Here is a 13627-nt window from a genome sequence, read left to right as displayed (position 1 = left end):
ACCTTGGGGGGACAGGATGGCCTAGGTGGTCCTCTGACTAACATAGACAAACTTCACCTCCAAATGCAATAAGAAATAAAGGAGGTTATGGAAAGCATATTTACTGAAATCCTGTCTTGTCACTAAGACATATTCTGTCATTTTGTAAGAAAGGCAATTTAACTGTTTGGTGGTCTCAATTCACTCCCTACTTTGGTTATTTGACAGCACAAACCCACAAGATATTTAAGTATTTTTGCCTGTGAGCGATGAAGTGAAACACTTCTGTATGAGTTCCTTGCACAACTCATGTCAGTCTTGGTGTCTGAACTTCATAGAAAACAAGGAATTATATCAAAATGTTTTGTTTCCTAACGGCTAATAAGCAGGTGTGCCCTCATGAACTTGCAAACGTACTTAATTATCTAGCTACTCCTGTCTTAAAAAGATCAAATCTCTCTTAATTTCAAACTAACAAATTTAAAATTACGACTGTTTTCTTCATGCATACATGTCACATAATTTTGCTTATACTAGTACCTTCTACAACAAGTGATATCATTTTTCACAGGGATTAAAAAAGTATAGTGTTCCCTCTAGAATACTGATAATAGTTTTCAGGCTCAATCTTTTCAGACTGAAGATGGAAAAAAGTGCCCGCTCTCAAGAGTGAGGGGCAAAAACAATATTGCAGGCTTCCAACTATTTCTCTAGATGATATCTTCTCAAGGTCCATGTCAGCTGCTAGCCCTAAAAAACAGAATCAGTGCTAACTTCTTAGTCAGGCTATCTGCCTCCCTTTGGTAATAAAACAGATCAAAAGCAATCATTAAGACCCAGATCAGATATGCACACTATTTAGGGTGCAAGAGAAGCTAGAAATCTTGTCAACTACACAGCAAGATTTATTATAAATAGTTTCAAGTATTGTGACTGTTTCTGGGGCAGCCTGCCAACTTCTGTATGCAATCGCATATTAAAATGTTCTCCTTTTGCATTGCTCTATGTAAGAGCCACACCATAAAGCAAAAGCTTAATGGCTGTAGATAGGGAAAGAGTGAAAATGAATATATGAAGTTCTGCCAAATGCAGTGTGAGAGACTGCCAGAAATTATTATGGGCAAAAGAACAAAAAAAAAAAAATATTCTTTCAGTTGCAGTGGCATTCAAATGTTGCTTGCCACTCAAGAAGGAAAACATTCTTAGCCAAAAGACCAAGATGATGGCATTCCTTCCTTTAAACACCCAGGTCTTCATATAAGGATAAACAACGTATCCCAGTCAATAACTGTGACAGTTTACCTAGCTCCTATGAGTGGGAGCATTTGTTTGTGTTCTGAAACAATATGAAGCTTCCAGATGTGAAGGCAGTGGATAGTTTTACAAATAAATATATGGCAACCACAAGTTATTAGGCTATGATTAGTTCCACCTCAATTTTGTCATAAATGAGAAGACCATGTATTTTTATTATAAAACCTCAGTACTTAATTCTTGCAGAGACATGCTACTATAAAATCCAAGTAACTCATCCTCCCTTCTATTTTATGTTAACCTTTGCACCTTAAAAGTCTGAGTTGAAACTTCGATGTCAATAAAATAGAAAAAAAATTAAGGTAATCAGAGTCTTAACTCACAAATGCATATGTAATTACTGTCAATATATCATACCAGGGTAGATATGGAAACATTACAACTTATTTAAATCCTTTTATAAAGCCTATTATTGTGTTCAAGATCAATTACTCTCCATAAGTATCTGCAATAATGTTTACTCAGTGATCGATTGTTAGGTTTCCTGAGTCCTGGAAGCTTTCTATCCTGTTGACCTGAATTTCACCCTCCTTGCAAAGGATACAGTGAAACGTACAGTAGTCTTTTCACTAAGCATTCTTTCTCAGTAGGTCAGGATTTGTGACACAGTTTTGAATCCCCATATATCTTCTTGGTGGGTTTAAAGTATGCAATTTATTTTAAGCAACTGTTCAACAGCTGCATTTCATCTAAAATTCTTCTGTGGCAAGCGAACAGGTTTTTGTTTTAAAAAGGTTACATTTTAGTTTACTTTTAACTCCATAAAACTGATAATCTGTTATTTGCCCAAGATTAATGAAATAATAAATGACAATGTTCTATTTATTTACTGCAAAAATCTTTAAAAGACATGGCTTGAATACAAAAAGGAAATATGAAATACATTTACAGAAAAAACCTCGACAAATGATTACTACAATGCAGCTTTTAAAAGTGTATGTTTTTTCTTAGAAACACACTCTCAGAAACCCTTTTCTTAAGTACTAGTAATTTCTGTATCACAGGATTATAGCACTATTTTTATTCAAGGTGGGATGGGAGATATATAAACATTTAATTGAAGCCTGATGTGATTTTTCTGTCACAGAAATGAGTTAGTCTCACAGGATGGTATAAATTCAGAAAAAAATCTTTCCCCATCTGCTCAGCTTAAAAGATAGACATCTTCAGTATGCTTTTCACATTCAAACTGCTGGTACTAATTTTAACTGCATCACCATAACATTGATTACTGTTACTATTGAAAGTAAAAAAACTACTTGAAGTTCTATACCAAGAGTTACTTATTTATATCAACAACAAAAAATTAACCTTTCGTAAGTGTCCAGAATGTCCTTTCCAATGCCTACAGTAAGAAAAAATATCTTTGGTGAGTAACGCACCATACTGCTATATTAGAAGCAAACCAAAACTCCTCAAATTGAAGAGCATCCTTGTACTCATCGTTCCTCTGGCTCCATACTTCAAAGAAGCAACAGAGCTTTCTAAGGAAAATACAGACACACACGTGCAGCAGGTTACATCCAGAAGGAGGGAGGTAAATTTTCATAACTTTTATGCTAAGGGAAATTGGCTTTACCAGAGCCTGGACTAGTGCTCTGCTCTGGATATCACTTTTAGGCGGAATGGTGGGGTATTTTCAGTTTGTTCAGAAGTGCAGAAAATGCTGCTCTGTAAATAAAAGGCTAAGACCATCAGCTGAACTCAGATCCATCTGGGATATGAGATATATGTAAATTAGGAGGAAAGCAAGGTGAACATCACAGTTTTCCATAAAACATGCAAAGATCATGTCAGTTGCAAACATTAACATGTGAACAGAGAATGGTGCTCAGTTTAAAAGCTGTATGCACACATACAACTCAGCATAGTGAAAAATACTGATCCAAAACAGCCAGACAGAAGTTTTCACCTGGCTCAAAATAATATCCTGTTTTAATTCTGTAACAAGGCATAAGCCTAGGGGAATCTAAGCGGGTCTTGATCTTGCAGATGACAGAAGATCCAGCTCCTCTACTCCAGCTTCTACTACACTCGACAGCTTCAGTGGAAATACAGGTTGATGAGCAGGATGTTAGTGATTATATACACTATCTCTCACATATCATGAACTTTTCACTGATTGGAAAACATTAGATTCTTGTCTAGAACAACAAGTAGTAAAGACTACAAACTTATTTTAACACCTGTGTAACAACCCATTCAGCATTTGCCACTGGTTATGGGCAATTCAAGCCCATTTTTCCCTCTCAAAATCATGATGCAGGCACACATGTCCATGCACAACTGTAGGAGGCTAAGTCATTTCCAGACTATCTGCAGTTAGGGACTGTTTTTTAAATTATCCACAGATTCCCTTTAATTTCTGTTTAAACTGTAGAGCCTAGCCCACACCTTGAGATGAGCTTCTGCTCATTAGTAGGAATTAGGTTCTATGGGAAAAGAAAGAACAAGCCCTTCTTTACCTGTTGCTGTTGTTCACCATTCATTTGGTTTCTTTTTCATTCCAACAGTATAATTAAACTCATTCCTAAATGCTACAGAATACAGCAGAAGAAAGATGGAATACAATTTCATGTTGTACTGCTATAATTGCACACAATCCAACAGGATAGGAACATGTTTTAACGCATAAGAATTCAGCGCTTACTTTCCTTTCTTCTCTTTCTGAACACTTGTAGAACTTGCACCAATCCTCTACGATTAGCTGTAGAAGGAAGCTTCCACTTAGAAAGCAGCATAAATGGTTTAACCATCAGACTTCTGTACAATAAAGTTTATGAAAAATGACCTTCTCTCCTGAGTAGCCAAGGGGGAGTAGTGCTCTTTTAAGAAGATGAAGAAATTAGCTCAAGTAGACATCAAGGCACTATGTCCCACACATCTAATCATCAAATTGTTTTACTTTCCTTAAGATAAAGTCAAAAGAAATTACATTTTTTTCCAATGTTCCTTCTACTTGCAGGCCAGTATGACAGCTCTGAACTGTATGTCTCTATCTTTAACAGCACCCCAGGGAATAAAACCCTGTAGCATGACAGTCTCAAAGTCCTAACAAGCCCCCCAAACCTATAAGGCTTTCTTTTGCAAGGAAAAGTGCAAGTGGTGTGCTGAACTTTGAGTGTACAATAATCCAATGTATTCTGCCCTGTGGAGAGGAGACAAGCAGATGGGATTTGACAATGCTAAGGCAAGTTGTGCTGTGTGACCTTTTGCTCTCTCAGATTCTTTTTTAGCCTCAGAAATCATCTTTTAGAAGCAACACAGTTTCTATACTGGATCACATCTGTGCATGCCACATGACACACATGCTTGCCCTGTTAGCATTCCAAATCTTTGCAAAAAATTAACTTCAGGGAATATTTTATCTACATTTGCTTGTTTCCTAACTGGATGACACAACTATGTGATCTTGACAGAGGATGGCCCTTCATGTCTGAGAGGAAAATGAGCATTTCTTGGAGTTGCTGCATTAGACAAGCCCAAGTATGTTTCAGCATCTGAACACAGAATTGCAAATTAAAAAACAAATGCATACGGTTGCATTCAGGTACAGAAATAAATTGGAGAGGCTTAGCGCGAGATCTCCTCTAACAAGTAATTGCACAGATGTGTTGTCTGAGATGTTACCCCCTTTCCCACCTCATCCTGTGTTTAAAGAATTCTATGTATTCAGGTTTGCCTACATTTTTGTAAGTCACTGCAGTGAAGCATATTAGGTTTTTATTTTGCTTTTTAAATAGTGAAAGAAAGAAGAGATTGCTTATTTGTTAGAGCAGTCATCTCAAAATGAAGGGTAATTCATCAATTTAATAAAATGAAGGCCTTTCTCATTTAATATAACTGAGCATATATTGAAAACATGTTATCCACTATCAGGCCACTGTTTCACCAAAATTAATCGGCTTCCTCTAGTTGTTAGAGTTAGGCGACACTTGTTTCATCATGGTATCCACTTCAAGAGGTGCAGAGTCATCAGAAGAAAAAAATTCTGATGTGAGCACATGCCAAACAATTGGTGCATCCCTTTTCCTCTTTGTACTAAGGACAACAAAACCACCACTAACTGACCATACCTTAAAAAGTTTCTAGACATCCAGGAAGTACATAAATTCCCTATTTCTGTGTGTCAGTCCTTCAACATGAGTCACACATGCTTACACTTTGCACCTGGCCCTCCAGAGTCTTCTTATTTTGACTACCCAAACCAGTTCAAGCCAAAAAGCATTTGCAACAACAAGGAACTGTAGAAGTGGAGAAGCGCTGAGAGGAAAAAACAGAAAGCGTGGCAGGTCTATGGACTGACACCTTCACAGACTAATTTTATTTCTCATCCCAGAAGCCTTGTTTTCATGAGAAATACAGATTCTGCACAAGAAAATAAACCCTTGGGCAAAACTATATAGGACAGGATGGAAGTAAAAAAAAGATGATCTCAAACTTTGGAAAACCATTTAATTCCAGAGTTCAGAGGCCCAGTGACAGCAACCAAAACCAGGTCAACACTGATTGTGACAGAGTCCATCCGTCTGAGGGAGGAATGCTTGTCACTGAATTCAGCTCTTACTCATGCAAATACCACCACATCAAGACAGTCTTCTCAACTGCTCTGATAATGAAAGACAACTAAGGGCAAGGAAAATTACTGGTAAACTTGCAAGGCAAAGAAACAGTTCACTGAGCACAGTATTTAAAACTACTTCAAAGGGAAACTTGCATCCAGGCCTTACATTTAAAGAAGGCACAAGCAAATCTCAACCCCAGAGACCTAGAGTAACCCAGGAAATTTTACAGACAAGTTACAGTGAAAAAGTCCTACTTGAAGTTGCCATGAAAAAAGCCAATCAAAGGTTAAATATGGAGCTTCACACTGATGGTAGCTCAGGGGAAAAAAAAAAAAACCAACCCAAACCAAAAAACCCCAGGACAGCAAAGTAAATATGAACTTGACAGCTTTACGAGAACTCCAAATTAAACATTTGACTTCTTCTCTAAGAGGGTGGTCAAAGGACATGTGCCAGGGCAGAAACAGAACTGCAGTCACCCACCCAGCCTTGCAGCTCCCTCATTACCATTCCACTAACCCTAGAGCGGGCAGTCACAAAGCCTTTAGGGGACACATATTAATAAGCTTCACAAAGGTGATCAACATTTCCAGCTTGCTAAGCACTCTTTTATGGTGTCTATTCTCCCCTACAAAATTTCCCACCCCAAATCTTTAGCTTGTCCTTAGGCACAACTTTTGAGAAGGAGAATTCAAAGAAGCCCTGCATTCCCTTCTCTGTCAGGCTGCAACTCAATCACAAATTCATCCAAAAAGCCTTGTTACTGAACTCCAGTGGCTTGCTCTCTAGGCAGAAACCTCCTAATCTGCTGCAGCTGAACTTCCTCAGCCTATCAAGTAGGAAATCCTTTTATTGCTCTGGCCTATAAGCCTCTTATCTCCTAATTCTGTGAGGCTGAGAAATACTTGTGCTGCTCATTAATCCTACAATGACTGTCAGAAGGGGATGTATACCTTCTCAAACACAAGTAACTACATTTCATCAACTTCTTTACTGTCTACTTAGTTGAGTCCCACTCCACAAGATTTTATAGGAATTGATGTAGCAGTACAGAAGCTTCTGTACTTCTGTGAAATATTCAGATTTGGTGCTATAAAAACTTTAGAAGAACCTGGTTCAATGTAAAGAATTGATCTTAGGAGCCGGTATTGCCTAGTGCCATAAAGGTAGCAGTCATCTCTGGAGGACAATTCTAAAGTTGAAAGAAAGAATCTCTTTCATTCTTTGCACTGTAGATACCAGCAAATTGTTTAAGAAACAAGCTTTTTTTTTTTTTCTTCCCCAAGCAAGTGCAATTTTGGCTAGAAGTGCTGTATGAATGAATGATTATAAAGACTTTCCATTATAGCTTATACATACACCATTCATTTATAATGAATACACCATTAGTTTATAATGAGATCTTTCTCAATCATTTATTACAAACCCATGTCATCCATGACCTTCAGACAGCCCAAAGCAAAAAAATAAAACCCAACAATTGAGTTCTTGCCTTAACTAATATCTTCAATTAGCAACTCCAAGAAATGCTAAAGGTTGCTGGTTTTCCTCTATACAACACTCAGCAAGGAGAAATTTATAAGGTAATATCAGGATTGATATCTTCTATTTCTCTGTATGAAGTGAAAGCCTACTACAAACTGTTGCTAGACAGCACTGCAAATATGACAGAGATCATAACACAACATGTGAAAGTAAGTTCTCATATAATATGCATTATTTAATGTTTTACATTTATGTACCTGATGGACTAACAAGCCTACCTGTGTAATTCAAAAAAACCCCAAAATCCTTCTATAAAATCTGTGTTGAGAAAAATGTTAAAGTGGCAAACTGCGTTAAGATCACAGATATCTCACATCAGTTGTACCTTTTATTTTAACTATAAATGTCACACTTCATCATGCAGCTGTCAGCTTCCTTTAATGTACCAAATGCTATCATGTAAGCACAGAACTTGACATGATGTAACACAACAATTAAAATAAAAAGCAAGTCAGCTTTGACACCATGTCACTTTTCTATTTGCTGCAAATTAAAGGAAAATCAAAAGTACAAAAGTAAAAGCTGGTCAAGAAAAAAAGTTTGCAAAAAATACCAAACATCTGTAACGCTTCCCTCTAATCTTATATCACATTTTTATGTTCAGCTTTAAAAAAACGTCCACAGCTCTAGTACAGCTAATTACAAATTGACACCAAAGACGTCAGGAAGAAAAACTTCTAGAAAGACTCTGCTGTAATAAATATACTTCTAGCTGTCAGTTACATAATAGCCAACATCCATGGAACTAAGCAGTTATATTTCACTTTCTATCAAATCCTTTTTCAATTTCTATCTACTCTCTGGTACTGCTGCATGTTCAAATTGCTGATGCTTTTCAAACCAGATGCAACAGCACTTAAGTTATGCCTAAAGCAATTCCTAGTAATAATGAATAAATTATGAACTCTAGATAATTAACATTGAAATTGGTCATGTATTACAAATTTGATTTTATTTACTGTATTTGATGTACAACAATAAAAGTGTCTGAAATGTTCAAAAGTTAACTTTGGAAAACAGAAGAATCATGTACATCTGGAAAAGTATACTGTTAGTAATTAGATTCCCCTCTTTTCAGTGTTTTTCTGTTCATTTACATTAACTCTGAACCCACACCACATTTAATATATCAGCAACATAAAAAGCTTTCGCCCAAGGGAAAGTTAGTGGCATCTGTCACAAATACAGAAATGTCACAGGCCTAATATTCATTCTGGCCATACCATGAAACATTCAAAACCTCTGTGGCCCAGGGAAGAAATAATCACAACAGAGTCTGTTTGCAGGCAGGGAGGAAAGAGTCAAGTAAAAAGAAGCTAGAGGCCTATCCTGCAAAGGGAAGGTCTTGATACAGACATGTAAAGAATATTCCCGTAAAGACAGTAACTTGAAACATGGAGTTAACACAAATTCCTTTTTCTTCTTTGTAGAAATATAAGGAAAGGGGACCATGGGGAATCCTAAAAAGTTTTAGCCCCAAATACCATGTAACTTCAGAGATGTTTTTGCTGATCTACTTCTACACCTTCCTAAGGATTTCCAGGCCAGTAACCTGCTAGAGTAACATTAAAATTAAGAACAGTATAATTTTGACTGAAAAAGATTTATTGCATTTTCAAATAAGCTATATTTGACTGTGTATGGCAGCAAATTGCAGGAAAGCCAAGAAAATAAAACACTGAGGTAAAGACAAATACAAAAAGACTCACAAATAAAAACACAAAATGAAGTAATCAAAAAATAACCTCAGACCTGTCCTTAACAGTTGTCTCCCAATAAAACAAATCCATGAATAAAATTTGGACACCAATGAAGCTGAAAGGAATTTGATCTTTAAAGACTACTCGTTACCCAAACACTGAAAATTATAACAGTGGCAACATTTGTACATTTCTAAGAACTTGGGCTGTATTATTCCTTGGTCACATTTGTGCTGAAGTAGATTACTTTTTTAAAAATAAAACTACATAGTATTTCTTGAGGACTATATTCAGTTCCATGAAGACTTCAAAGTGATCACAATGAATTCACACCTTTAAATTATCTGTTCTATTCTAATTTTTTTCTTCTAGCTTTTGAAATGTTTAATTATTAAGAGACATTTGTGTACCTACAGGGGACAAGAGAGAGAAGGTCTAGCTCTTGTGAGCATGTACACGTCTAACTGTGAAAGTTTACGCAATTCATTGGTTACATTAATCCCCACAAATTCTCCTGTATCCGCCTATTGAAGGAATACATTCACAAGGACCTTTACATTACAGGCCTTAGTAGAAGATGATGTCATTGATTTGCATACCTAGGACAAATGTGAAATGACAGAAGAATGAAAGCATAGAAAAAACACCATCCAAAACCTTCACTTTTTACACTTTTGGCTATTATTATACTTAATATTATAAATAATACAGTCTGAGAACTGAGACTTGAGCTCCATGTTGAAATGGTGGTAAAATGAAATTCATTTCATACCTGCACTTCTTAGGTTAGGGTCTAGGTCTGGCATTTCCTTGGACGCTTCTGGACTGACACTGTAGATAGATGCTCCTGCTTCACTGACAATGCTGAAAAAATAAAATGGCAAATAATTAAAACACCACAACAGGAAGACCTAGCAAGTGACTTAACTGAATATTTGGATTTTTTTTAATGCCTCATGTTTTAAAAATATTTTGAATCAACTGCATACTTGAAAAAACAGTACAAAGGAAAAGATCTCTGTTTAAGCTAAAATACCTCTCCCTGACCTGCAACATCCATTCTTTCTCAGTTCTGCCTCTATTATAAATACACACTGTGCATGATATCAGCCTCTATACTAATCTTACAATGGAGAAAATGAACACAATAAACAAGTGTTACCAGAAATAAAGAGGGAAACCAGCTTCCATAAACAAAAACCTACCTGACAATTTCATTAAAAACACCTCCATGCTGAATTCAAACATGAATTAAACTATTACGTGAATCCAAGTCACACAAACAATGCGCACACACATTGTTTAAAGCTCGCTGCCTAGAATACGCATAAAAAACCCCCAACTGGATACAGACTGAGCCACAGAGCTGCAGCTCGCTTCTCAGCGGCATTTAGTACTGTCTTCTCCCCGCTCTCACTGCCATCCCCAAAGAAAAAAAAACAGACTGCATGTCTTCAGTAACTTAAACTACAGTTTATGTATCTACCACACACCTCAAACTCATTCAGCAATGATGATAAACTCACCAATTCAAATCAGAACACATAATTAAGCCCTCGAGTGATCCAGTTCCACTCAAGAGAAAACGGCAATCAAGTATTCACAGTGTAAGTTTATTTTCAGCTGTGAAATTTTGACACCACTGAATCAACAGTATATTTCTTCAAACAACTTCAACAGAACTTGAATTTCAGGTTGATAATTAAGGCATCATACAGCTACTGCACTGGAGAGGAAATACTATCAGTTTCAGAACTATTTTTACTTTTACTATTCCACTCTTAGAATAACCTTACTTTGCCATAAGAGGGGAAACCACAGTCCTTAAGAACTAAACCTTTCAATAAAAATCATAACTTTGCTTTATATTGTTTTAAAATTAGACTATAAATTTCCCTTTCAAGAATGTTTAGTAGGTTAAATTTTTAATTAAAGAAACTGATGCCTAGAAGACCCTCCCTTTAGAAAAAGCTGAAGAACAGCTCAGAGATAAAACATATTCCCATTCAATGTTCCAAGCATGTTAACAGTAAATAGTGTAAAATGCAGACATAAAAGGTAATAATTTCTTCCTGTTATTTTTACAGTTTTTTTCTCCCTCCCCAGTCAAAACTGGAATTTGGTAGAGTGCTGTACACACAATTCAGATTTCATAGTTACTGAAAACTCAGAACATTTCAATATTAGTCAGACTGGATCTTTCAATAAATACAGATAATAAAACCCTATTTTTTTTGTATTAGCATAACTCCAGACCCATGCAAACAACTAGTTTAACAGAGCAAAAAATTGCTCAGACTAGCTGAACAGGGCAAGTGAAAATGAAACTGTTTACATGATCTTTTACAAAGACTCAGTATTACAGGCATTCTTTCACTACAAATAATATTCAGAAAACAGTCCCATAAAAGAGTTCAGAAATATGGTCGTGTCACAAAAACCCTAACTGCTGAAAAAAAGATGTTGACAGAAGTCACATCAAACTGACTTTTCTGATGAAGGGGTAAAGAACAATGCAGCAGAATGTATTTCTTAACCTGTTCACACCTTATAAAGGCAGCATCTGGCAAGTGCTCCCCTTTTGGATATTGCTTCCAAAAAACCACACATGTTAGCACATACTTCTAACAGCTTTTCACTAATCACTCTTCAATCTTTGTATTCTAACATATCCAAAAAGTTTCCTCTCATGCAATTTCTAAATTTAATACATTGATGTTACACTTAAGACTAAAAAAAAGTATCAGTTGTGTACACATTTTTACAGTGCTTTACTATAAACTGCATACAGCTTATAGCTTGATCCCTGACACAGTATTTTGTGCAATGAAAAAACAGTGACCTGTAGGAGAATTTTTGCACACTTGACCTTTTCTTGATTCTAATTACTGCTACACTGACAATTTTCAGAAGTTAAAAAGTGAGAGGACTGCAATACTACTATCATTGTATGGTAATAATTGAATCGTGCTAAATTTTAAGGTAGGTAGTACAAAAACTCCTTGCTAAAATGAGTAAATAAAATTGAACTTGGGAGAAAAAAAAAAGAACAGTTGAAAAGAGCACATTCCCTTTCCTCAAGTGCAAGAACATTTATACACCAGGAGAAGGGGAGGGGCAGGGGGGAAGCAAAGCAAAAAATTAAGCAGGAAAACAAGGTATACAAAGCACTTTCACAAGCAGCATACACTGGATATTTGAGATCCACTCTCAGATGGTTTTGTGTACGCATGCAGTTATTCTATGAAGCATTTGGTGTAGCAGACTTAGAAAAGGGTGGGAAGAATTTCCGTTCACACAGAACCCCATACCACTGCACCTAAGACAGTAAAACCCAGACATTAAATAAATTTCTTATCCGGAATAAATGTGAAGGGCCACAAACTCCAAAGAAAGCATCCTCTAGTTCGTTCAACCATAGTCAACCAAACTTTTACAGACCTATTAGCGGCTGTCATGGTTTTATTTAGTTTGTTTTTAGCTACAGTGTGGTGGTTACTAATGTGACACTGGCACATACAATGCTAAAATATTTAGCTTGGTCACAATACTGACATTACAATCTAAACAGGTTTGGGAATTTTGATGCAGTTCTTCTGGATTTTGTTTTTTGATTAGACAGGGTAAAGTCACTTTGGTTCACAGATATGTTGTTTGTTTTCCAAATTCTAATAACTCTCTTTAAAAGGCGGATGGTCTATAAGACAATTTAAGCTAATTTAATGCTGCAAAATGCTCTGTGTCATACTTTCAAAGAATATACATAGCTTATGTCAGGGCACATTAAGACAAAACCAAACCTGCTCAAATCAGTAGGTGATAGAAATTTACTCCAAACTCCTGTGGTCCACAGTTCTCTAACTACCCCCTCACCTTTTTTTAAAGGATATAATTTTCAAGAGCCAAATTAAAGCGCTCCCAATAGTTGTCAAAAACTGTATCTAAAAACCTATATATCTTCAGAACTAGAACTTGTTTCTACTTTGACTTTTTAAGCCACGTAATACATTAAAACAGAAAACTAGAATCCCCCACAGTCTCATAAAATGAGATACTTATTTCTTTGCATTCCTTAAGAGAACAGATTCCTGCACTGACCAAAATCTTAAACTGTTAAAACAACATTAGTAAAAAAGTTATTTTGCTATTTAAAGTCAAAACGTAGTAGGTAAATAAGCAAGCAGTCACGATACGATATGCTCATATTACATGAATAGACAAGTTTCATAAACTGTCCTTTGAATTAACAAAAAAGCAGGTAAAGAATCTGGGACTGTGCCTCCATACTGTCTGCTTCCCACATTAGCCATCCCACGGATTAGTTTTTTCTCCAGCATCTATATCCAACTTTTAAAAATTAAAAGTTCCCAAATCACAAAGCCAATACACAATATTTCAATTTACTCTTTTTAGTTGTACAAACAGGTTTGTTACATAGAAAGTAAGTTTTTGTATACTGCACCCATCTCATTCACATGTATTAAGACACATTTTAAGTAGTTAAATCAACATTAAACATATTCC

At 36.1% G+C, this 13627-nt stretch overlaps 1 protein-coding gene across 1 annotated transcript in view; it reads right to left on the bottom strand.

Moving 5' to 3' along the window:
• The window catches only part of SRBD1 (S1 RNA binding domain 1), a 132247-nt gene that overhangs the window by 58976 nt on the left and 59644 nt on the right, over positions 1-13627 (bottom strand). Inside the window, exon 17 of the mRNA XM_074925888.1 lies at positions 9876-9967. Within this exon, the coding sequence (XP_074781989.1) occupies positions 9876-9967 (92 nt within the window). The remainder of the gene's footprint in view (positions 1-9875; positions 9968-13627) is intronic.

This window comes from Athene noctua, chromosome 1 (genome assembly GCF_965140245.1).
Source record: "Athene noctua chromosome 1, bAthNoc1.hap1.1, whole genome shotgun sequence".
Lineage (NCBI taxonomy): Eukaryota > Metazoa > Chordata > Aves > Strigiformes > Strigidae > Athene > Athene noctua.
The sequence above is the reverse complement of the archived record's forward strand: the minus strand, read 5'-3'. Positions and strand labels throughout refer to the sequence as shown.